General features: G+C 28.9%; 1 protein-coding gene across 1 annotated transcript in view; it reads left to right on the forward strand.

Annotated features, from left to right (window-relative positions):
- The window catches only part of LOC129948611 (lysosome membrane protein 2), a 54,157-nt gene that overhangs the window by 27,389 nt on the left and 3,108 nt on the right, over window positions 1-23,660 (forward strand). Inside the window, exons 3-4 of the mRNA XM_056059761.1 lie at window positions 21,531-21,622; window positions 22,378-22,535. Coding sequence (XP_055915736.1) covers window positions 21,531-21,622; window positions 22,378-22,535 — 250 coding nt within the window. The remainder of the gene's footprint in view (window positions 1-21,530; window positions 21,623-22,377; window positions 22,536-23,660) is intronic.

The raw sequence follows: 23,660 nt of genomic DNA on the forward strand, positions 1-23,660 counted from the left end.
AATAATCAAACTCTAGACGCATTAAAATTCAACATGACATAAGTTTTTCTTAATATATAGCCCAAAATGTCCGGTTAAGTAGAGTCCGCCAAGAATTTAGCAGTGAAGTCAATTTGAATGACATTGTATTTCGCACTTAATGACGAAGTCAAAACTATAAAATTTCAAAAAAAAAAGTGACTTACCTTCGAAACCGCAAATGAATTAACCTTAACGAATAAATTTCAAGAAATTTAAACAATTACCTTAAAAATGGTTCCAATTTTGTTTGTATCGACTTTATGGTGATTTCCAAATGTAAGGAACCTTCTCAATGTGAAGTTAATGAACGTAATCCTTTGATTGAATTCAATGAATGCATTTTTGACCACAACAAAATACTTTATCAATTCCAAAACTTTTCTTTTAGTTCATTATTGCCTTTTTCAATAATGACATCGTTTTCAATGATCACCAGATTTTTCATATTTTTATTTGATACAAATCGTTTTAAAACACGTTTCATTTCATTTGTATTCTCAGTTTTCAGATCTGCTAGTTCATGATCTTAACCCGAAAAACATTTGTCAATGACAGGAATTTTCTATCATCTGTCAAAAAAATTACAGCTAAAAAAAAACATTGATCCCTTAATTTTCTTTGAATAGTTTAAATTCTAAGAAGAGTGATATCGAGACTTAAAAATACTTCAACCTAAATTCGATCTTAACGGTACAAGTGATCAATGCATGGGCACTAATTAGATAGCCCACAGACAACTTGGTACAAACCAGCAGCGACGGCGGTGATGGCGACGCGCCTCACTCAGAGGGACGGAGGAGGGTAGGCGTTCGGAAAGACGAACGGACGTTTGTGCCAAAAACTGTAGCATATTGTCGCGCCACCACCGCCATCCATGGAAGTGTTGTAATGGACAATTCTAGCGGTGGTGTCGATGGTTTGGCTCGGTTCGGTCATTCGCTTGCTACCTATGTTAGGAGTCCGGTTTTTATTTGAGCTCTTGGATTTAATCTCAAATATAGAAGTCCAGTAGCCAGCATCTGGCCAGCAGCATCCATATGCTATAGGTATACCAAATCCCATATAAATAGATACTTGTTGTTTTTGTTGGATTTATCGATCTTGATGGCTTGATGCTGGCTCGAGCTATGTACATTTATGCTTATTTATATTCACGTGGTGCTGGTGTTGCTTTGAAATCAGTTTGTTTTGATATTTTGCAATGAGCACCATTGAAGCTATCAAGCTCTATGTACCTTTATTTGCTTGATGTTTACTTTCTGAATTCTGGTGGCTGTGGCTCTGGACTCGGTTCGGATTCGGATTGGGATTGGATGGTAATGGCTTGACTAGCCATGGCATGGAATATAACATAAAGTAGCATTTTTACTTTAGTCAATGGTTAATCATAGAGTTTTAGTTAGTATATATAGAGAATATCTGTATCTTAAGTAGCTATGTACATATGTTTAGTTTATACTTCATGGCCATAGAGTGGTGGCTCATTTGTTCAGCTGTGCAAAGCCAATGTAATGTGGGGTGCTGGATTTCTTAAATCGAATTCCGATTCGAAGTTGTTTTGGCGGTATGGACGTTTTTTTTCTTTTTAATTCTTGATTAATTATTGAAATACCTCAATGCGGAGAATGTCGAATGAAAATTTATAATTTACAAAGTGATATACTCTGTCAGACTTAGAATGATTGAGAATTGAGGAACGTTAATGAGAGTCTCGGATATAATGTATAACATATGATTGAAGAATGAGTAGGTAACTTATTACTTTTTTGTAATTTCTTTGTTGTTTTCAGTGAATTTCAGACCAAAGTCTTCACTTGGTCAAAAACTTAATAGTTTTTTTTAGCGAAAAAATACAAGACTACCCGATTTAAAGTTCAAGTAGTTTCCTTCGATGATAATTCACAGTTCTGTAATATGACAACATTAGTTAAATACTTGGTTGTAATTCAGAATGTTGACACTGCGAATGTTCATATTAGACTTTTTTTTTAGTTAATTTTGTAGAAGAAAAGACTCAGAAAAGTGAAAACAAAAATATCAATCAAAACTGGATAGAAAGATAAGATGTCGAAATGATTTCCGTCTGAATACCGTCAAAACATCGACGATTTCAGGAAAATAATGAATTATTACGGGTAAATGTCCGTTAAGAACTAAGGCCTAGTGACTTATAAATCTAAACAATTCATGTATGGGAGTAATGTTTTAGGGAAGTATTTCAGGAAATGATTGATACAAATTTTGAGACAGTGAAAGTGTTAGGTGATTTTTAATTGTAAACAATTCCTCATTTTCAATAAGAATAAAAAGAATATGGTTGCCATAGTGACATTATTAAATTATTCCAATAGTATATCGAATAACGAGGCTGGGATGCGACCTACACTGATAATTTCCCATCCCGTCTGTCGATTTGTCTTAAAAGTTTGTAGATTTTCGTGTTTTGTTAAAAAAGTTGTCAGTTGAATTATTCTTGAAAATTTTAAAATTACCAACAATATTTTTTATAAAAAGAAAAAGGTGAGTTTTAAAATCTAGATTTTTAGTCGAAAACAAATGTTTACCAATTTAAGTAGCATTTCTTAAATTTATATAAATTGGATGAATTAAATTAATTTGACAGATATCAAGAACTGAACATCAATTTTTACCAAATTTTCGTACTATTTTTTTTTGGACTTTATGTAAAAAAAACTACCGAATATCGAAAACAATATTTTATGTGCAATAAAAAAAGTTTGAAGATAATATTTTTAATTTTTAAAAGCTTTTTGAATCATAAGTAAATTTTTACCAAGCATTAGTATTGTTTTTTTTTTTAGGTTATTGTTTTTTGTAAAAAAAACTGTCAATTCGATTTTTCTCAAAATTTGACTGAGTGTTGACAACATTATTTTTTAAAAGATAAAAGTAGTTTTAAGCCAATATCTCAAAATTTTCAAAAGATATTTGAATCGAAACTCAATTTTTACTGTCTGTCGATTCGTTTTTTCTCAACATTTTTCAGAATGTTGAAAAAAATATTTCTTATAAGATAAAATAAGTTTAAACCTTAATCTCAAGTTTTTGAAAAGATATTTCAGTGGAAATTCAGTTTTTACCAACTTTGAGTAATGTTTCTTTTAGTATTTTTTTTTTTTTTTTTAAACTGGCAATTTGATTTTTTTTCCCAAAAATATACTTTTTTGGTATCACGTTACAATATATATTTTTTTTTTTTTTTTAAACTGGCAATTTGATTTTTTTTCCCAAAAATATACTTTTTTGGTATCACGTTACAATATATAATATTAAATTTAATTCAAGTTTCTAGCGTCAATAGTTCATGAGATATTTAGGGTTAACCAAAAAGTTATTTTTTTTTAACTGGAAGAGAAAAAAAACACCAAAATTGTTGTCTTATTTTTTTTGGAAAGTTGTTAGAGCTTTTTAAGTACCAACTCAAAAATAGTATTTTTTATTTTGTATTCTTAAGACTGTCACATTTTTATCAGATAGCTATTCCTTTTGACTATCAAAAACAACTTAGCTGATTCTAGCAAAACAAATAGTTGAATTAACTATAAAATGCATGTATTTTGTAATTCTTAGCTGTACGTCAATTACAGGACAGAGTTCGGATAATATATTCATTTGTTTTTGACATCAACAAATTAACTTCTTTTAGTGACTTAATTACACTATTTTAATAATGGCCATTAGAGTAAATGAAATAATCACTTAATTTAGTTGCATTTACGCATCGTACTTATAACCTGAACCTCATATTTAATAGCAAGTTAAATAAGAATAAATAATTCTTAGTTCTCGTCTAAGGTTGATATTTTTTAAACTCACTTTATTTTATTTTCCACAAATATTTCTTCTTTAAATACCTTGACTGATATTTTTTGTTAACAATTTCCAAGATCTTAAAATAGTTATGCAAAATAAAAATTAAAATTATTTTCGTTCATAAAATGTCAACACATACACAAAATACAAAATATTTGAATTAAGAAAGATTTGGAATTTTTAAAAAACAAATTCGAAGTGCAAAGTTTTAATTCTTAGCTTTAAAAAAAATATAAACAAACTTACAAAATATCTGCATTGATAAAAGAAAAGTAATGCAAAATAAAAAATCAATAATTTCGTTGCATTTACAAATGATTTGAATGACCAAAAATAATTGTAATCTCAAAATTAATGGTCATTCATTTTTTTTTAAATTATTTATTTTTTTCATTAAATTTTCGATTTTTAATTTAATTAAGTTTTATTTTGTATGCAAAATTGTTAAAAATCCAGGAAAATTTTAAGCCAGAATAGATTTCTACTGCAATACATTTTTTAACTTAAGTTAATCACAAAATTCTGATTCACAAGCTTTTCTGTTTTGGTATTCACTCTTCTTTATTAATGTGGATTGAATCTTATCTGACTGGTAGGGTTCAAGTTGTTAAAATTAAAAATTATAGATCCGATGATATAGATGTCTCATCGGGTGTACCCCAAGGGAGTCATTTGGGACCCCTCTTATTTCTCCTGTTTGTCAATGATATTCCCACTTTCTTTAAAAACTCATCCTGTCTTCTCTTCGCAGATGATCTTAAACTTTACAGAAGGATTTCCTGTAATTCTGACTGTTATCTTTTGTTATCTGACTTGCATAGTTTGGCAACTTGGTGTCAAACAAATTACCTAGATCTTAATGTTGCTAAATGTCAAGTTTTGTCTTGTTACAGGAACTTTAATAAGATAATGTTTGATTATAGCATTAACAACATAAACCTAGAAAGAGTAATACAAAAAAAAGATCTGGGAGTTATTCTTGATATCAACTTGTCATTCCACGCACATTTTGATTATATCATCAACAAAGCAAATCAGATGCTGGGGTTTCTTAAAAGAAATACAAGAGAGTTTAATGATTCATATACTCTTATGTCATTATATAACTCATTGGTTAGATCTGTGCTGGAATACTGCTGTACAGTTTGGAATCCATATTATTCAAATTCATCGAAAAGGATAGAAAATGTTCAAAGAAACTTTACAAGATATGCTTTTTTTAAATTGAGATGGAGGATTATAAGACCTTCCTACGAAACCAGATGCTTATTATTTGGAATGAAATCTCTAGAAACTCGGCGGAAATATTTTTCGATAATGTTCGTCAGGGATATAATAACTAGACATATAAAATGTCCTCCGCTTATAGATTTGTTCTATAAGGGAAATGCGCCCTCAAGAGTTACGCGCGAAAGATTTTTGATTTATGAACCATTCCATCAGAGAAACTATGGGCGCAATGAGCCTATCACCCGTTGCATCAGAGAAGCTAATGCATTATGCGAAAGAATTGATTTTATGTTAAATTGTACAAGAGATGCTTTTAAATCTATTATTCTTAGCCAAATTTAAATTTGATTCAAGATGTTTTCGAATTATGTTTTTATGCAGTTATGTTCTATTGTTAACTTATTATTTATCTTGTAATACCTATGCGTGATTTCACTGTTAATTTATTTATTTATTTATTTATTTATTTATTGTATAATACATAAGAATTTTTAATCTATTTATTGTATATATTATATACCCACCTACAAACATGTGAATATTATATTTGTATTTAATAAGTCTGTAAGAGATGAAAATTCTCTAATTGATGAAATAAAGTAAAACTAAAACTAAAACTATAACTAAAACTTGCTTTGAAAATTTTGTATGTCTAAAAAATATGTACTTTGGAGTTGAAAATAAATAAATCTTTACATATTTGATTTTTCATTAAAATTTGTTTTTGTCATAACTAATAAAAGACGTTTTTACACCTTTTCTTTCATAAATTCCAAAAGTTTTTTATTCGTGACATCAGCTTTTGATGAAAATAAAAAGATGAAATGATATTTTGAAATTACAACTGTTTTTTACAATTTAAAAATATACTTGTAAAATAAGTTCATCTTCAAAAATAAATAAATAATCCCTAATTTATTAATTTTCTTCGAAGATCGTTTCAGCGTTTTTTTCTTTCAATTCATTTTTGATTAATTAAATTTGTATTTTGTTTTTAGAAACATTTTTTGAATGCAATTATGTAGTTCTATAAATTTGAAATTTTGTTAAAAAAAAAACTTGTTCAGAAAATGAAATTTTAGAACGTTCCATTACTAATATTTAACAAGAAAATAATGGTTCTTAAAGGAGTACCTTATTAATTACATTAAAAAAATCGAAGTTAAGAGAAATAAATTTAGACAAAATTTGCTTCGAGGAAGTTTGAGTTCTTGTATTTTGACCAACAAATTTTTATTTGTAATTTTGTTATGTTTGGTCTTTAAAAAAGATACAAAAAATGCTTAACGCGAATCAGGCTTAACCTCTAGGATCGAGGACAAGGATACAACGAATGGAATCACCAAACCCACTTTTTTCGAAATGTCTACCATCCTTATGTCGTGTTTAATTACAATCTCGAGTTCGAAATAAAATACAAAAGTGGTTTACTAAAGTAACCTACAATTCCTAAAATCGATATTATTTCCGAAAATAACTTCGGTTTATGAAGTCAGTTCCTCGTAAGTTCAAGTTTTAGTTTAAAAAAAATTGCCATGGTCATAAGAATTCTTTTCGCAAGGAACATTTCTTATACTACTTAGTCAAAGTTCTTTTTAATAATTGAACATTTACAGTTCTTTAAGATTTCTAAAAAGGAATAAAATAATGAGTGAATTCATGAAGTTCATTATAATCACTTAAACTTACCTTATAATCCATTTTTGTAAAAGCAGACACTTATTAAGGTATAAGGCAAACAAAATTTAACAAAATAATAATAATTACTTCTCGGTTTGATATCCAGTGTAAAGGTATAAGAATTTTAATTGGACAGATAGATGTCATTTTTTCCCAAATAAACCTTCATTCATTGAACAAAAATTATAATGCTCAGCGCCACTTCTGTACCTGAAATAAACAAAAAAGTAAATACTGAAGCTAATGAGATTTTTCAAGCTGTGATTATATCAAGTTTTTTAGTTTTGTTGATGGCAAACTGATCTTGATGTACAAATGACAGACTTAAAAACCACCTATCAAGCCCCTTCGCTAAACGAGACTTTGTGTAGGTAATCATTTTGTACAAATTGACAAGAATGATAATTTTCATTTGACTTGTTCTTGTCTTCTATAGGTTTGAGATGAAGAAGAAGATACTAGCTTTTTTTTTGTTTAAGTCATGGATGGGAAAAAACCCTAATGGGATTTAACGTCATAATCGAGTAAATTTATTCATGGATGCATCAAAACAAGCTTTTGCTGTTTTTTTCCTTTAATTAGAATTGAATCTATCTGCGTCTGCGATCGAGACAGAATGACAACTTAAGTCAAGGTCTTCTAGGCTTCCTTTTTAATTCGACAAATAAATAGAGATTTTTGTTAGGCTTGAGGAAACAAATTCTTTGAATGCGACTCATGTGCATCTTTTTTAAGTTACTCATTGAACATTATTGATATTATTGTTTTGTTATGGTTGCAAATATGTTATTCATTGTATTACATTTAATAGCGTTGTTATAGAAGACGTTCTTTTTGTTGTTTTCGTTTGGAAGACCTTCTCAAGACGAATATGTTTTTCTTTAGAAATACAATAGCACAATGTTTCGGATGCGCGTGTTGACTTCACAATGCAAATGCAAAATGAAATGCGAGAAGTTGCTGCATATAAGACGCCAAGTGGTGCATTGTGAAGTGCAGTAAGAGTTATTGTTATAAATCAATTCATTCAGAGACAGAGTTCGAAGAAGCGTTTATAAATATAGGTATCATTTATCAAACTAGAATATTAAGCTTTCTTGATAATGTATTATAATGAGAAATAAGTAAATGGTTCCTGATTATAGAAATAAACAGTCTGAAAAAAATTAATTTAGAAATAGATAGTGTAGTTTTTCTTCATCTATTTCGAAGCCTGGCCTTAAGTTAAAATATGCAAATGGATGGTTTACAAGCCAAGCTGATGTGGTCAATTACGATTTAAAATACGAGAAAACTCGCAGTTTTGAATTGACTAGTACAGCTCTATCAGAAGTTGTTGATTTCTTGAAGAATAGCATTTGAAACGAAGTGTTTTATTTCATCTGTCATGAAGTTAAGTATCAAATTTAATTGTTATAAGTTTCTACAATCTCAATAAATTTACAGGAACACGAACAATCATGGCTTTCATTGGTTCTTATCATTGACCATTATGTTTCGAAATTCAAAAGCGACAAAGAAAGTTAAATAAGTTAAAAAATATTTTTAATTCATTTTTAATAAACAGCTGATTTTTTATCTTAAAATTCGGAGAAAATTATTTCAGTGAAAGCGTTTCATTTCCTTTTTTATTAAAATTCAAATTCTTGCTTTTAATAAAAAAAAATGACAACATAAATTCAATGATCGTCATAATCCTGTCAACAAAATTTGACTGTTTGTTTTCAATAATAAAAACCAATGGTGGCTTTTTCTGCCAGTTAAAAAAACCGGGAATTTTTTCTTACAGAAAGCTTTCATTGGATTTTTATAAAACTGAACAAACAAATCAGTAGAAAGATTCGTTTCATTTTCCAACAATAAACGCAGCCGTTGAGAAAAATAAATGTCCGTCAAGAAAACAAAACGGGTGTTATTTCTCATCAAAAGGAAACACAGTAAGAAATCTATTTGGACCTCAAAGAACTTTTGAAAAATCTGTGAAGGGGCTTTACAAAATAAAATATTTACGTAAAAAAGCTGATACTATAAGCTCAATTATACGGGACAATAAGATAAGTCGATTTTAAAATGTCATAATTAGAAGTCAGTTCTTGTTCAGGGGCCACACTTACATTTGAAACAGTTTCACCAAATTTTCAAACAGAAATCGGTTTTTTAATACTATCAGAAGAAAACGCTACAATATTTTTAAATTTTGTGAAATACATGTATGGTTTTCCAATAAAAGAGTTCATTGAAAATTACGCGGTGATTATGACTTTTGAAGATGACATCTTTTGATATTTGATAATCAAAAAATACGCCATTACTAAAAGTAGAACACGTATTTAACTTGTTTTAATTAACTCTAAAATGGTGAATATTTTGCAGTTTTTCACAGTTCGCACATTTGCAAGAAAGGTTTCCTGACCTCTTTACTCTTCGAAGAAATGGTCATAATCAATCAAATCTTGTAAATGAGTAACTTCAAACTTTTCTTTTGAAGCGTCGAGAACGAAAAGAAAAAGAATTTATGGAGTTATCGAGGACAAATCTACTGAAGCGAACGTGAGAATTGATCGTGAATATTTTTTAAATAAGAATTGGTGCTGTAATCGTTGCTGAGCATTTTGTCCATTTTTTCTGATGTCGTTTTTAATCGTTTGCAACATATTTTTGACTTTACAATGAAACATAGAACTAAAACGTCTAAGTGAAAAACCCTATATTTTTAACTTGTTATTGTAACTTCAAACTTATTTTATCTTATAAAAAATATTGTTTTCAACATTCAGTAAAATTTTAAGAAAAATCGAATTGAAAGTTTTTTTTTCAAAAAATAAAAACTTAAAACAAAATTTAACAAAAGCTGATAAAAATTGATTTTCGACAGAAATATCTGTTCAAAAATTTAGGATTATGACTTCCCACTAATTTTCACCTATAAGAAATATTGTTTTCAACATTCAATTAAATTTTGAGAAAAATTAAATTGATGTTTTTGTACAAAAAATAAGAACTTAAACAAAACATTACTAAATAAAAAAATAAATGGGGTGGCGCAACAGTCCGTTGTGAACCAGGGCCTAGTGACTTACAACTCTCAACCATTCCTGTGTGCGAGTACTGTTGTCAGGAATGGAAGGGACCTACAATTTTAGGCCGAATCCGAACGGCTAATTTGAGAAAGCACTTTTTCATGACAAGAATTACTCTAACGTGGCACTAACCATCATGCCACGGGTACTACTAAAACATTACTAAACGTTGTTAAAATTAAGGCTTAAGTATTTTTCGACTCGAATATCCTTTCAAAAACTTGAGATTAAGGTTTCAAACGAATTTATATTTATAATAACAGTATTTTAAACATTCGGTCAAATTTTGAGAAAAATTGAATCGACAAGTTTTTGTACAAAAAATAAAAACATACAAAAATCAATTTAAAACTTGTTAAAAATTTAATTTCGAACTTCCAAAAATTAAAAATATTGGCTTTTATCTCACAGAAAATATTGTTTTTTTGAAATTCAGAACATTTTTTCATAATATATATAGAGTCTATACAAAAATTGGTAAAAATTGATTATCTCGTGAACAATAGAAGACATTGACTTCAAATAAACACCTTCTAAATTGTATGTGTTTATATGAGAAATAAAAAAGAAATACTACTAAAATTGCTAAAAAGTGGTTTGTGACTAATAAATCTCGTTAACAAAAATAGATTTTGAAATTGGACTATTTCATCAAAAGCAAAATATTGTTATTAAATTTAATTTTTTTAAAATAATTCAAATGACAACTTTTGTAACAAAACACGAAAACCTTAAAACCTCTAAAGCAAGACAAATCGGTAGACAGGATAGGAAGTTATCAGTGCGGGTCGCATCCCAATCTCTTTTTTCTTAAATGAATTCAGTGGCCAGGGTGAAATTCAATCATTGCTTCATTTCTTTAACAAAAGGCCAATTTTAGCTGGCGGCAAAGATACCTTTAGAAACCGTTCAAATGCCGATTTTTAACAGAAAATTGAAATAAAATGTAAATTTTAAAGAAGTGCATAAAAAAATTAAGAAAAGTCAACTTTTTCGAGCTTTAATTTTTAACAACCTTGAACTGTCAAAGCTGTTAAAACAGTCATTTAGTATTGGCAATACTTTGCTACACAAATGATAACAAACTCAAATCTTGCGTAAATTCTGTGTCAACATTCAAAACCAAACCTTCCTAAGTCATATTTCTCCTTCCCAATAAAAACTGTCATAGTCTTATTACAATATCCCAATATCAATGTTACATCTTTTGTATTCGTTTAAATTATCAACCATTTACATTATGCGTAGACAAAAAGTCTTACATTGCATGTTGTGATTTTGACTGATACAATTTATTTAATTATGGGTATGACTCCATGTTGTCATGGCGTGGTAAGCATTTAGGACATGAAGACAGCAAAATCATCATCTACGGTCATACAAAAGCTTTAAATAAAATTCAAAACAAAAACAAAGCCATATTTCAATGCTTATAGCTTTTAGTCTTTGTTTCTTACCTATTTGTAGAATTTACAAAATCATTACAACCAACAATAATATTATAATGAAGAAACTCGAAAACAACTTCTGTTTAGTACAATATTTAAAATTGAAAAATTATGTAAGAACGTCATCATTTTCATGGCTGAACTGCGGGAAATTGAGCTAAAGCTGATTGATCTTTGGCCTAGTCTTTCATATATTTCGCGTCTCTTTTTGTGTAAATATTACTGAACTTTATGTCAGTTAAAGACGTATTTTATTCGTCGCGTCGAACTACTTAACACAATTAAGTTTTAGGTATTTATTTATATTAACTTTTGTTAAACTGTCTTCATTTTTTGTTTGTTTGTTGTTGTGTCTTGATTTGTGCAGAACGCATGAAGATGCAATTTGAATTGGCAAAGATTTGGCTTTAAGGGTAGGGTTAGATGTCGACAACTCCGAACGTGAAAACGAGAATTACAGAAAATTCCAGCTTAACAGCTTTGATGTCTCGACTCAACTCAACTCGATTTGCGTCTCGGCTCCGTTTCTTATTGGTATGTGACCAACAAAAATACAGATGCTAAATGAAAAGTAAATCCTCGTAGTGCAATCGTCATCCATGATGGTGGCAATGGCTGATGGCTTATAGAAGCCCCCTCTCTTATAAACATTGCCATACTCACATCAGAGTTAGTTATGTAATGCTTCTCTAGCATATTTTATTGCCTCGATGACGATCATGATGATAGACCCGGGTGGACAAAGTGTGGTTCTACAACAGACTCAGCACAACGATCGCACGTATACATAGCTCTCGTATAAGGGGTTAGGACTTTGGATCTGGCAGATTTATCATGGCTTAGTGGTAGCTTGGCATCCGAAACAGCTTATACCCAAATTGATTTCAAACGAACAAGATTTCTTGTTCAAAACTGAGGTTTTGATATTTGTTTGTTTTGTTTAAGTTTATTTTTTTGTAAGAGCTGCAATTTTGCCAAAAATTTATATCTCTGAGTGTACATAGCTTTGTATAATTTGAGACTGTAATTTTAGTTGCAGACTAAGAAGTCAAAGACAAAGCTCTAGCTGATGTGAGATTAAAAGAGAAGGTATTATATTCAAATTATATTGATATTGAATTTTACTTTCAATTAAATTGGTTATTGGAATAAAACGTTTAAGTTTCAATGTGAACAGGATTCAAATGTTGTTTAAGGAACGAGTTGAAAATGCATGTGGCATAAAAACTTGGTTTCGTTTTAACGAACTTTCGGAATTGTTAACACAATTTATAAATAATTAAATCTATAGGGGTCAAACTTGGGTTAAATGGGGAAACATGGTTTTGATTTAAGTTCAAATCTAGAAGTAGTGTAGTAATGTTGGGTAATATACACAATATATCGACTCTTATCATTAGATAATTGCATTGTTATTCAATAGAAATCTAATTTAGTCCTATTTATTTCACTTTTAACATAACAAGTAAACCTATTCGTTTCTTAGTGTATTTGTTTTTCCTTGTTCCGATTATTGCTTTTGAAACTATGACAAGTCTGGTTTAGGAAATTCTTTTTTTTTAAACGCTATTTTGGGAACTTTTTAATAGGAGTAATGGGATTTCGAAATTCCAATTTTTTTTTATTGTTAAAGTAAACTAATGTTTTTCAAATTTTTTTTAATTCTTAGGGTAAACTTGGATGAACACGCCTCGGATAGTGCACAAGTTACTTTATTAAATTTCAAAAAATCAAAAAGAATGCATGTAATTTTTAAAAATGTACAAGTAATTTCATTTTGTTTGTTTTTACAAAAACATTGTATACCATATCTCTGACGTGAAATTTTCGCCGTAGGGTCAAAAGTCCATAATGGACTTTTAGCTAATTTGGAAAGTCCATTAATGTTTTCCAAGTATGCAAAAACCCACCAAGTTATAATTGTATAAGTTTGGGAAGAAAGTAAGTCACAAGCCCGTACTTTATTTAAAAACAAAAAATTGGCTGGGATTGTCTTGCTTAAAAGTTTGTAGGTTTATTTGTATTGAGTTAAAAAGTTTTTAGTTGAATTATTCTTAAAAATTTTTAAATGACCAACAATATTTTTCATTTAAAGAAATAGTTTAGTTTGAAAATCTAGTTTTGTAAAATAGATTTTTAGGCGAAAACAAATTTTTACCAATTTAAGTATCATTTCTTAATTTTTTTTAGAAATTGCATGTATGAAATTAATTTAAGAGATATCAAGAACTGAACATCAATTTTTACCAAATTTGCGTACTTCTTGTAGAACGAACTGTTGGATTTTTATTAAAAACTAATGCATATCGAAACAAATATTGTATGTGAAATAAAATTTGAATACAATGTTTTTAATTTTTGAAAAGCTATTTGAGTAGAAAGTAATTTTTTACCAAGTTTTAGCATTGTGTTTTTTTTGTTAGGTTTTTATTTTTTGTACAAAAACTATCAATATTTTTAAAAGATAAAAGTAGATTAAAGCCATAATCTCAAAGTTTTGAAAAGATATTTGAGTTGAAAATCAATTTTTCCCATTTTTTTATAAAAAAAACTGTCATTTAGATTTTTCTCAAAATGTTACCAGTTGTTAAAAACGTTATTTTTCGTTGAACAAAATTGTTTTGGAGATGAAATCGTTTTGTATTCGTAAAATTTTTGAGGTGACACATTTTATTCTAGTTGTTTTGATTTATAAAAAAACCGTTTACTGCATTTTATCAAAAAAACAAATACTGGTTCGGTATCACTTTACAATATACTAGATTAAATTTTATTCAAGTCTCTAGCGTTTTTGGTTCATTAAATATTTAGGGTTAACCAAAATGTTCACCTTTTTTTAAACTGCTATGGTGAAAAAACCTGCCACGCAAATTTCTTGAGAGCCTTTTCTGCCTTATTATCTGTATAAAAAAATTTATTTTAAGTCGATATCTCTTTTGGTTGTTGAGCTATTAACGATGAAAAAAACATCGTCGCGAACGTACGGATACGTAGGAACACACGCACACACAGACATCTCTCTAAAAAACCTTTTATTTCGAATTTCTTTAAAATTATTTTTTCCGAGTTATATAATAAAGCTACCTTGTTCAACATTTCACTTATTGCGGTTTTCAAGTAATTTTAATTCGATTAAATTAAGTTGGTGTGATGGAATTCAACAACGGGAAACTGTTTTAAGGCAGAAACGTTTTGAATTATAGAAATGAAGGCCAGCTAATTTTTCCAATAGACTTGGCTCGTGGAAAGATAAAAATTATACTTTAAATTTCAAGGTACGAACAAGACATTTAAACATATTTTTAAGCTCAATAATTGTCTTATCTATAACATTTGAGTAAAACAATATTCCTTAAATTTTAATTGACCTTTTCGACTGTGCTTCGGCTGAGAGCAACAGCTGTATGTTTTCAACCGATATTTGAACCTTCAGCAAAGTAACGCAAATCTGCAATCCAAAGAAAAAACACTAGTATTTTCTATTTATTTTATTAAAAAGAATAAAACTAATAAAAGCATATAAGCATATACACATAAGTCAGATTTCGAAAAGTTTAAAATGCCATTGAAAGATAGAACCTCGGTTTAAGTTAAAAATCTAACTCATTTCTTCAAAACGTTTTAAGTCCTTTAAACTTGAATTAAAAACGATATTGGGGGTCTACAAAGTTTGGACTCGGTTTGATTGAAATATCATTCCCTCAGCAAACAAAAAAGTAAATATTTCAGTAATGTATTTCTGGTGTATATTTTAATTTTCTACATAATTGTATGTATTTTTGAAATTGATTTATTGATCTTCCGGGATCATCTCTTTTACTTTCCAACTAAATCTTTATTCTAAGCATGATCATTTGTAGCAAAAAAATGGTCCTTGCTTGAGCATGAACATTAACCACTCATACGAACAATAGCTTCTGTGGCTTCTTGTGATAAAGAAGAAGGTTCCTGTGTTGTTGCATGAATGATGGCTATAGCGGAGCGGACGTTGTAGATTACTGGTACTGGTTCACTTGGAAACGAGCCAATTCTCTTTTTTTTAACCCAGACTTTACCAGAATATTACAAAGCAAATTTTAATCTTTTTGTTAACTTCCCATAGAAAGCTCAAGAACCAGAAGAAATATCGACTTCAAATAAATTTTGTTAAACAAATAATAATGCAGATAGGGGTCCAAAGAAAATTGCGTGGAAATAAAAACCTAAAAAAACATTACTCAAAGTTGGTATTAATTAAATTTTGAGTCAAATATCTAAGATTATGGCTCCAAACTTATTTTATCTTCGAAGAAATATTGTTTTCAACATTTTGTAAAATTTTGAAAAAAATTGAGTTGACATTTTTTCTTACAAAAAATAAGAACTTTAGATAAAGTTTAACAAAAGTTGGTAGAAATTGATTTTAGACTCAAATATCATTTCAAAAGTTTGCGATAGTGGCTTCAAATTACTTTTATTTATTCAAAAATATTGTTGTCAACATTCAGTCGAATTGACAGTTTTTTACAAAAAATAAAACTTAATACTAAAACTTGGTTAAAATTTACTTTCGACTTAAATAGCTTTACAAAAATTAAAAATATTGTCTTCAAACTTTTTCTTATTTCAAAGAAAATATTGTTTTCGACATTGAGTAGTTTATTTTTATTAAAAATCCAATGGTCTGTTTTTCATAAAAAATAAAATCTACAAGAAATAGTACCTACGCAAATTTGGCAAATATTGATGTTCGGTTCTTGATATCTCCCAAATTAATTTTAATTAATTTACTAAAATTTTCGACTAAAAAAACTCACCTATTTCTTTATATGAAAAATATTGTTGGTAATTTTAAAATTAAGAATAAATCAACTTACAACTTTTTTAACCCAACACGAAAACCTACAAACTTTTAAGCAAGATAAATCAACAGACGGGATGGGAAGTGCGGGTCGCATCCCAGCGTCATTTTTTCACGTTGTTTTTTGATATTTTCCCTCCTTTAAAAATGATCCGTTTTTTGAAGTATCGTGTTTAACATTTTAACTAAATGCAATTTATTTTTAAATTATCATAACAAAAATTACAAGAAAACTTATTTTACATATATTAAATCAATTTTGCATAATTAAAAGGGTGCCTCGAAAGCGAAAATTAATTCCGTAGAACTTAGTTTCAAAAAATTGAGAAGTACGTCCTTTAAACTCAGAATTGTTTTGACTCAAGTTTTTTTTTTAACAAATTATTTGAAATGAAAAAATTCCTGAATTCTTAATATTTTAAAAACTTAGCTTCAAGTATAAACCATGAATTAGTAGATCGAGTTTTAAAATGATTTTTGAAGAAATTGGTCGTAAGAAATAAAAAAAAAGTTCGGTCTAATTTTGTTGATAGAATCTTCGTTTTAGGGAGGATGAGATACATACATACTTATAAAAGAAAACGATTCTTTTGGCATACGACTTAGTAAAGTTCCCAAAAAAGAATTTTCTGAAAAAGTAAAAGAACATCTTCTGGGTCAGTTGGTAAAACCCAAAAAGTCTATGAAAAATGTATTTAAAATGGATTGGAAGTTACAATGGTTACTTTAAATTTAAGCACGTAGAAAATGAATCACAAAACTGAATTAAATTAAAAAAAAGTAACAAAAAGACAGACAAGCAGCTGTGGTCTCGATTTTTCAATTTAGGTCTATAAACAAAAGCTTACACCATGTTAAAAGTGGAATTTATTTATACCATAGGCACAAGAATCTACATATAAATGTTAATCAATGAGTTTTGTACTCTGAATTCTACAAAACCGTCAAAATCAGAGACAAACAAAGTGTCAGAATACGATTACTTTTTAAGTCAAATTCCTATCAAACCAGCTAAATTTAAGATTTCTTGAATTCTTGAAATTTCTTGATATTTGATGCTGAATTTTTGTAAATTGAAGCTCATGGAAAATTAATTGAAATAAAATTATGATTTTTCTTTCGAAAATATAATAATTTTCTTATTTTGTTTACTTTTATTTAATTCCAAAAAAAATGAAATATAAAACCAAAACAAATTCTCAATTTCCCATAAATGCAAAACACACTTTGTTCAAAAATATGCGGACGTTTCGTTAAATGTAGTATATTTTTTTATTATGCTGTCTTATAAGTTTTTCTTTATTTGAACGTTGTTGAACTTCAATTACAACAATAAAAAGAACTAAAAAATAAATAAAAAAGTAAAATAATAATAAAAACTCCGCAATTCCTCAACGTTCTTTTTTATTCTTTTTCATTTAAAATGATTTTCCTTTGCCTTTATTTTATTTGACAGGTTTCTTAATGCATTTTTTTGCATATTCATTTAGTTTAATTTATTTCTATTCGATTAATGACGTGATAAGTCATACTTTTATTGGAAACCAATTATAGTCGGATATTAAAACAATTGAATAACGTTTTTATTGTTTTACCGTTGTTAATCGCGCGCACGTTCACAAGACTATCTCAAGGATTATTAATAATTATTCTAAATTGAATACAAAAATACAATAAAAATCACAATAATATGGTGTCCTTTATTTTGTTGTAATTAATTTTAACTTCCTGACTCTCGTAAACACAATGACTTTAACAATTAAAGAGGAAATAGCTCGGCGGCATTCGTACATGCGCCGCTTGGCGCTGCCGCGTAAATTCAATGTGGAAAAAAGACCATGTGGATGTAAAGTCCACCATTGCCGTTATTGTGAATATATTGAGATGTTTTCAATTGTCCGGAGTTTGGAAAATGCAGGTGGGTGTGTTTTTAAAAGACCGATCTACAGTTGATCAGTTGACCTAGACCGCGATTATCTTCAAGAGATTCCGAAAGCTAATTAATTTGAGCACGTGTCAAATTGAACATAAAAAACCAGGTGACGAATGAATGAATCACCTCAAAAGACGTGTAGTGCCACAAAAATAAATTTAAAAAAATTACATTTACATGCAGTGCGTGTGGTCCAAGGCTTTTTGTGATGGTTGCAGCGTCACTTAATTAATTTTAACGGTTGTCTTTTCGTACATTTCCACTAATTGTTAAAAAATAAAACCCTTTTTTTTCTCATACAACTAAAAAAAGTTCATGTTTCCAAGTGTCAAATGAAAAGAGTTTTAAATTTGTGTATATGCATGCATATATGCAATGCAGTTACAAGTGCATATATGAAACTTGAGTAATGAGCGATGATTAAAATTAAACCTTAAGACAGTAACTTGACAAGTGGTACATAATTTATTTTAAATTGATATAGGATATGATATTGCAGTTCAAGGTTGTGACAGTGATTTTTTTGTTCAAAATTTAAGTCTTTAGGAAATTGTGACAAGGAGAAATATTTAAGGTGATATCTCATTTAAACGTGTGTAAATCTTGAAGGTCTTGACATAAAGTAAAGGTGTTGTAAAATATGCATATAAAAAGGATAGTCATAATCATGACACATCATCAGCAATATTGAAATTAAATTTAAAAGAAATCAAAATTTAACTCTTCAAAAAAGTCTGTACATTCAAAACACCGCCATAATTGTCCCAAAAATAGTTTGTATATTTGTTTGTATACCTATGCTTTTCTTCGGTTCTTTATCGCTTTTGTTGTTATATTTTAAAAATGTCAGCAAAATTAATTGAAACACAATTTTATTTCGTTTGCGTGTGATGCTTACATAGTTTATTTATTGTTTAATTAATTTGTGCTGCGTGAAGAAAATAATGCAATATTTTACTTGCGACATTTAGGAACTTGTATATGGCAAGTATTGTAGTCGTACAAAATTTCGAACTCGAGATTTTAATCAAACATGACATTACGATGGTAAAAAAGTCAAAAAGTTGGGTTCCACTATTCCGTCCGTCTATCCACGCCCCTACAGTCTTAAAAAAATGTGAAAATAAAGTTGAAATCAGTTTCGAGCTAGACCGACTTTTAAGTTTTTTAGGATCAAAAAGAAAGAAGTTTCCATTCAAATTTGTTGGGCAAAAATCGAAAACTCTAATATGAGATGTGTTTCTCAACTTAGTTTCTCTCAGTTTAAAAAATTTGTTTTTGTATTCCCCCGAAAAAGTAACTGAAATAGAATGAATGAACCGATTTAAATTTTCTTTGATTTGATTTTTTTGAACAAACTCTTATATTTTCTTAATAATATTTGATTTTGAAGAATGCATACTTTTTTTGTAATAATAGTTTAATTTTTTTTTCCAACATCCGGTATCTAAAAAACTGGTCAGTATCAGTATCGATAAAACTCAAACGTAAAACTATTGTTTATACATATGTAAGCACTAAATGACTGTATACCAAAACATGGACAATATTTCTAAATAAAAAACAATTTACAAAAAATATCACCTTAACTGTTTTTTAAATTTGTTTTCTATAAATTAATGGCATCTATTTTTTTAATGGTAAACAACTCTTTGGATATAGAAGCAGGGCCATGCGACATAGCCTTACATTTTATTTGTATTGAAAATGTGTTCTCGAAGTTTCATTTCTTGGGAAATTGTTATATATTCAGTTTTTTTGTTTTATGACTCATCACAGAAATTAGTACACACAGACATTTTTAAAAACAATAACATACGTAAAAGGAAATGTGCACGTTAATGAGTTAAAAATAAAAAAAAATGTTGAAATTATTGTTGTTTTCATTATTTTATTCAAAATCCAAACAGATAATTTTGGATTAAAAAATGTTAAACCTTTTTTCTTTTGAAAACCTTCCTAAACTTCTTTATTTCTATAGAATTTGAAAATGAAGACAATATTGGTTCTTTTTCGTTAAAATTTCCTATATTAAGGACTTGCGTTTTTTTTTTAATTACAAAGCAAACGCAAACATTCTATTTTTAATTTGAAATACAATCAGAGTATTTATGTATGGGATTCGAGGTCGTTTATTGAACCCAAAATTCGATGACTTGGCAGCACACATTTTGACGGAAACGGATGCTATCTTTTGTTGCATATACGTTTTGAGTTCCTCTAAAGACGCTAATAGCTGAAATGTAATTACAGACAGCGGTCATTAGTTTGATGAATTAAAAGACGTTTTAAAGTTGTCAAGTCGCACAATTGGGAAAGCTTTTTTCTATATACAATTAACTAAAAATATGATTTGAATCCAATTAAGCTTGTCGATAGTTCATTCCATGTGTTTACATGTGCTGAATCCAACCCAACAAAATTTCAAGTCATTTGGTCAAGCCGTTTTTGAAATATGATGCAGGAAGTGTGAAAAACACAGTTTTAAGAAAAATTCGTTTAAAGTTTCAAGTCCTCTTAACTATGAAAACATCAACTTACCCTTCAATCGGCGATGCCTGATCCATAGAGTATTCTTTCCTCTTCTTCTTGAAACTTTTTCAAAACAGATTGTTCAGGTTCTGGATTGTTAAACGGCATCACTTTCATGCCGCTCAGAACGTGAGATTCCTTTTTCAACACGTTTCTCAATATAAGTATGGGCTTCGCGGCCTATAGGGCATCCCATAACCGATATTACTTTCAAATTACCTTCAAAACCATCATTGAAGGTTTCTTGAATAACTTTATCAGTAAATTCACCTGGTCCCTGGTCCACCGATTCCTTTATTTGTTTTATCTTCTTTAACAGCCCGAAGTCGTATCTTTAAAACGACTTCGATTTTGAAAAATCCCTTTACTAACGTATTCTAGACATATTAAACTAGCCTTTTATGAAAAATCTATCGATTTTTGAACCCATCACATGGGATGCACGACCCCTCATTCAAGGGGTCTTGGGTTCAATCCCTGCCTGTGCCACCTTAATTTTAAAAAAAAATAATTTTCGCTGGTACTGCCTCTTGCGAGGAATTGACAAATCCTTCAAGAGTAATTCTTGCCATGAAAAAGTGCTTTCTCAAAACTAACCGTTCTTGACAAAAGTACTCGCACATAGCAATGATTGAGAGTTGTAAGTCACTAGGCCCTGGTTCACAACGGACTGTTGCGCCACCCAATTTAATTTAATTTAACATGGGATGACCCCCTTAAAATATAAAACGACAACAAACTAGGCCTAACTTGTCCTTACTTTTATAGTACCGGAGGTAATAGGAGTTAATTGTGATTTGACTGACGGACGGCAGAACAAACTGGGGCTTTTCGTAGCTTTTTTCAATTAAAAACAAATTCTTTCATAAATATTTATTTTGTTTTCAATATTTTCTGTTTTATTTATTTTGAATATATTCTTTTATTTACAGATAGACTTGCTGTGATAATTATTGGAATAGTTACATTAATATTAGGTATAGTTTTATCAACAATACCATGGTTAGATTATTTTATATTAAAGGTAAGTTTTAATTTTTATTTTTTAAATTTAGTTTATTGGCGCAAAATTATTTTTGATTAGTAGCACAAAATTTACTAATGATTTGTTGGCTTCACCAGATTTAACAAGTTATTATACAGATATACACGATTACTAATTCGAAAAAAATAAGAATTTCAAAAACTGTTTCGAAACACAATGTTGAAATAAAAGAAAACTTAATTTCGGGCGCTTGTGTTTTAAATAAATCAAAATAAAATTGTTTGATACATTTAAATGGAAAAAACTAAAGAATATTTTAAAATATAACAATTTTGCATTACATGGTTATAAAAATTAGTTTTTCTTCAATTCTATTTGTCATTTTGTGAGAGTTTAAAATTTAAGAAGTGAAAACATTTTACTAAGTATTATGTGTCATACAGTCCTTAAAAGACCTTTTCTTAAATCGTCTTAATTTTCAAAATTATTGTTTTCTGCATTTTATAAAACTTCAACAATTTTTAATTCATTTTCATTCAACTGAACGCACTTGAAACAATTCACAAACGGACATATTATTCTGACATTTAAAATGTCAAAGTATATAGCTCCATTTTATGAAAACAGTTTGATGTCAAATTCTGTAAGTTTAAATAATATAAATCTTATTAGTCTAAGTTTATACAAAAGAAAACGCTTAATTTCTCTTAAATTCTGTGCCATTCTTATTAATTCCCTTTAAAATACATATTTTTGTTATTTATTTATACGTTTATTTATTTTTTAAATTCTAGAATCTGCGATTATGGAATGATACATTAAGTTTTCATTATTGGCAAAGGCCGGGCGTAGTGCGATTAACGAGAGTTTACATTTATAATGTAACTAATCCAAATGGCTTTTTAAATGGTGAAAAGCCAAGACTTCAAGAAGTCGGACCATTTGTTTACAGGTATGTAAGTAGTGATAAATTTGTATAGATATGTTTTCTTTTTTCATTTAAGGTTTTTCAAAGTAAAACTTATAAATACTGAAGTTATATTCTCGTAATAAATGTTGTATTTGATTTAGTTCTTGAAGGCAATGCGTGCTTAGATATTTCAAAGATACCTGCAATTTTGTCAACTGTCACTTTTAAAGCTGTTACCTTTTGACATTTCAGAAGTACAAAGTGCTCCATTACTTAAAATGGAACGATACTTGCGTTTGATAATTCATTGAAATTGTAAAAATAAGCTGCGAAACGAACTTCGACTATGCAGTTAAATATAGGAAAAAAATAGAGGGGTTTTACAAGTATATTAAAACGCCCTGATGTCAAGACCCACCCTCTCTAACAGAATATTATATATTTTAAATATTAACAAACTTTATTGCTCTTTTTACGCCTGTCAAAGTTGTGCATTTGTAATTCTGTTTGTTAACACAAATAACGCAGATCTTAAACATTCTCTATAATCTTGCTTTTAGAACTCGTTACTTTATACTTATTTGTTTTAAGTTTTTAATATGCCGAATTTCTTTAAAAAAAATTATAGAAAATGACTGAAAATGTAAATGCTAAAGGGGCTATTAAACTAAACATAAAGACAACTTTTGAATTGAACCTAACTATGGAAAAATGTCTAGTTTAGTTTCCATCCATGGTGGGATTGCAACAGCTGATCGTTTAGGTGTGTTCCAAGGCTTAAATTCTTAGTACCATTTTAGCTGGTTCCTTTTTACCTGCTAGAAGTTTTTGCGTCTCTAGTTATTATGGACATTAAGTTTCTTAAACGTATTCTCAAGAAAAACGTTCTAACTTATTTTTTTTTGTATAATTACACCAGTTTTCAATTTTTTTTATTTAAACGCTCCCACTTCCCTTCCTTCCCGAGTACACAGCACTCAAAAAAAGTACCAATTCCGTCGTTGGTCTAATGTTTTACAATGTCTCCCATTATAGTTGACACTTAAATTATCCAAAAATAAAAACTAGTCCCATAAACATTAAGGAAGCAATTAAATTAAACGCTCCCTCCATCAAAATTTCATAACATCATGTACCTTTTTACATATACCTACAAGCCATTTAGGC

This window comes from Eupeodes corollae, chromosome 2, assembly GCF_945859685.1.
Source record: "Eupeodes corollae chromosome 2, idEupCoro1.1, whole genome shotgun sequence".
NCBI classification, from domain to species: Eukaryota; Metazoa; Arthropoda; class Insecta; order Diptera; family Syrphidae; genus Eupeodes; species Eupeodes corollae.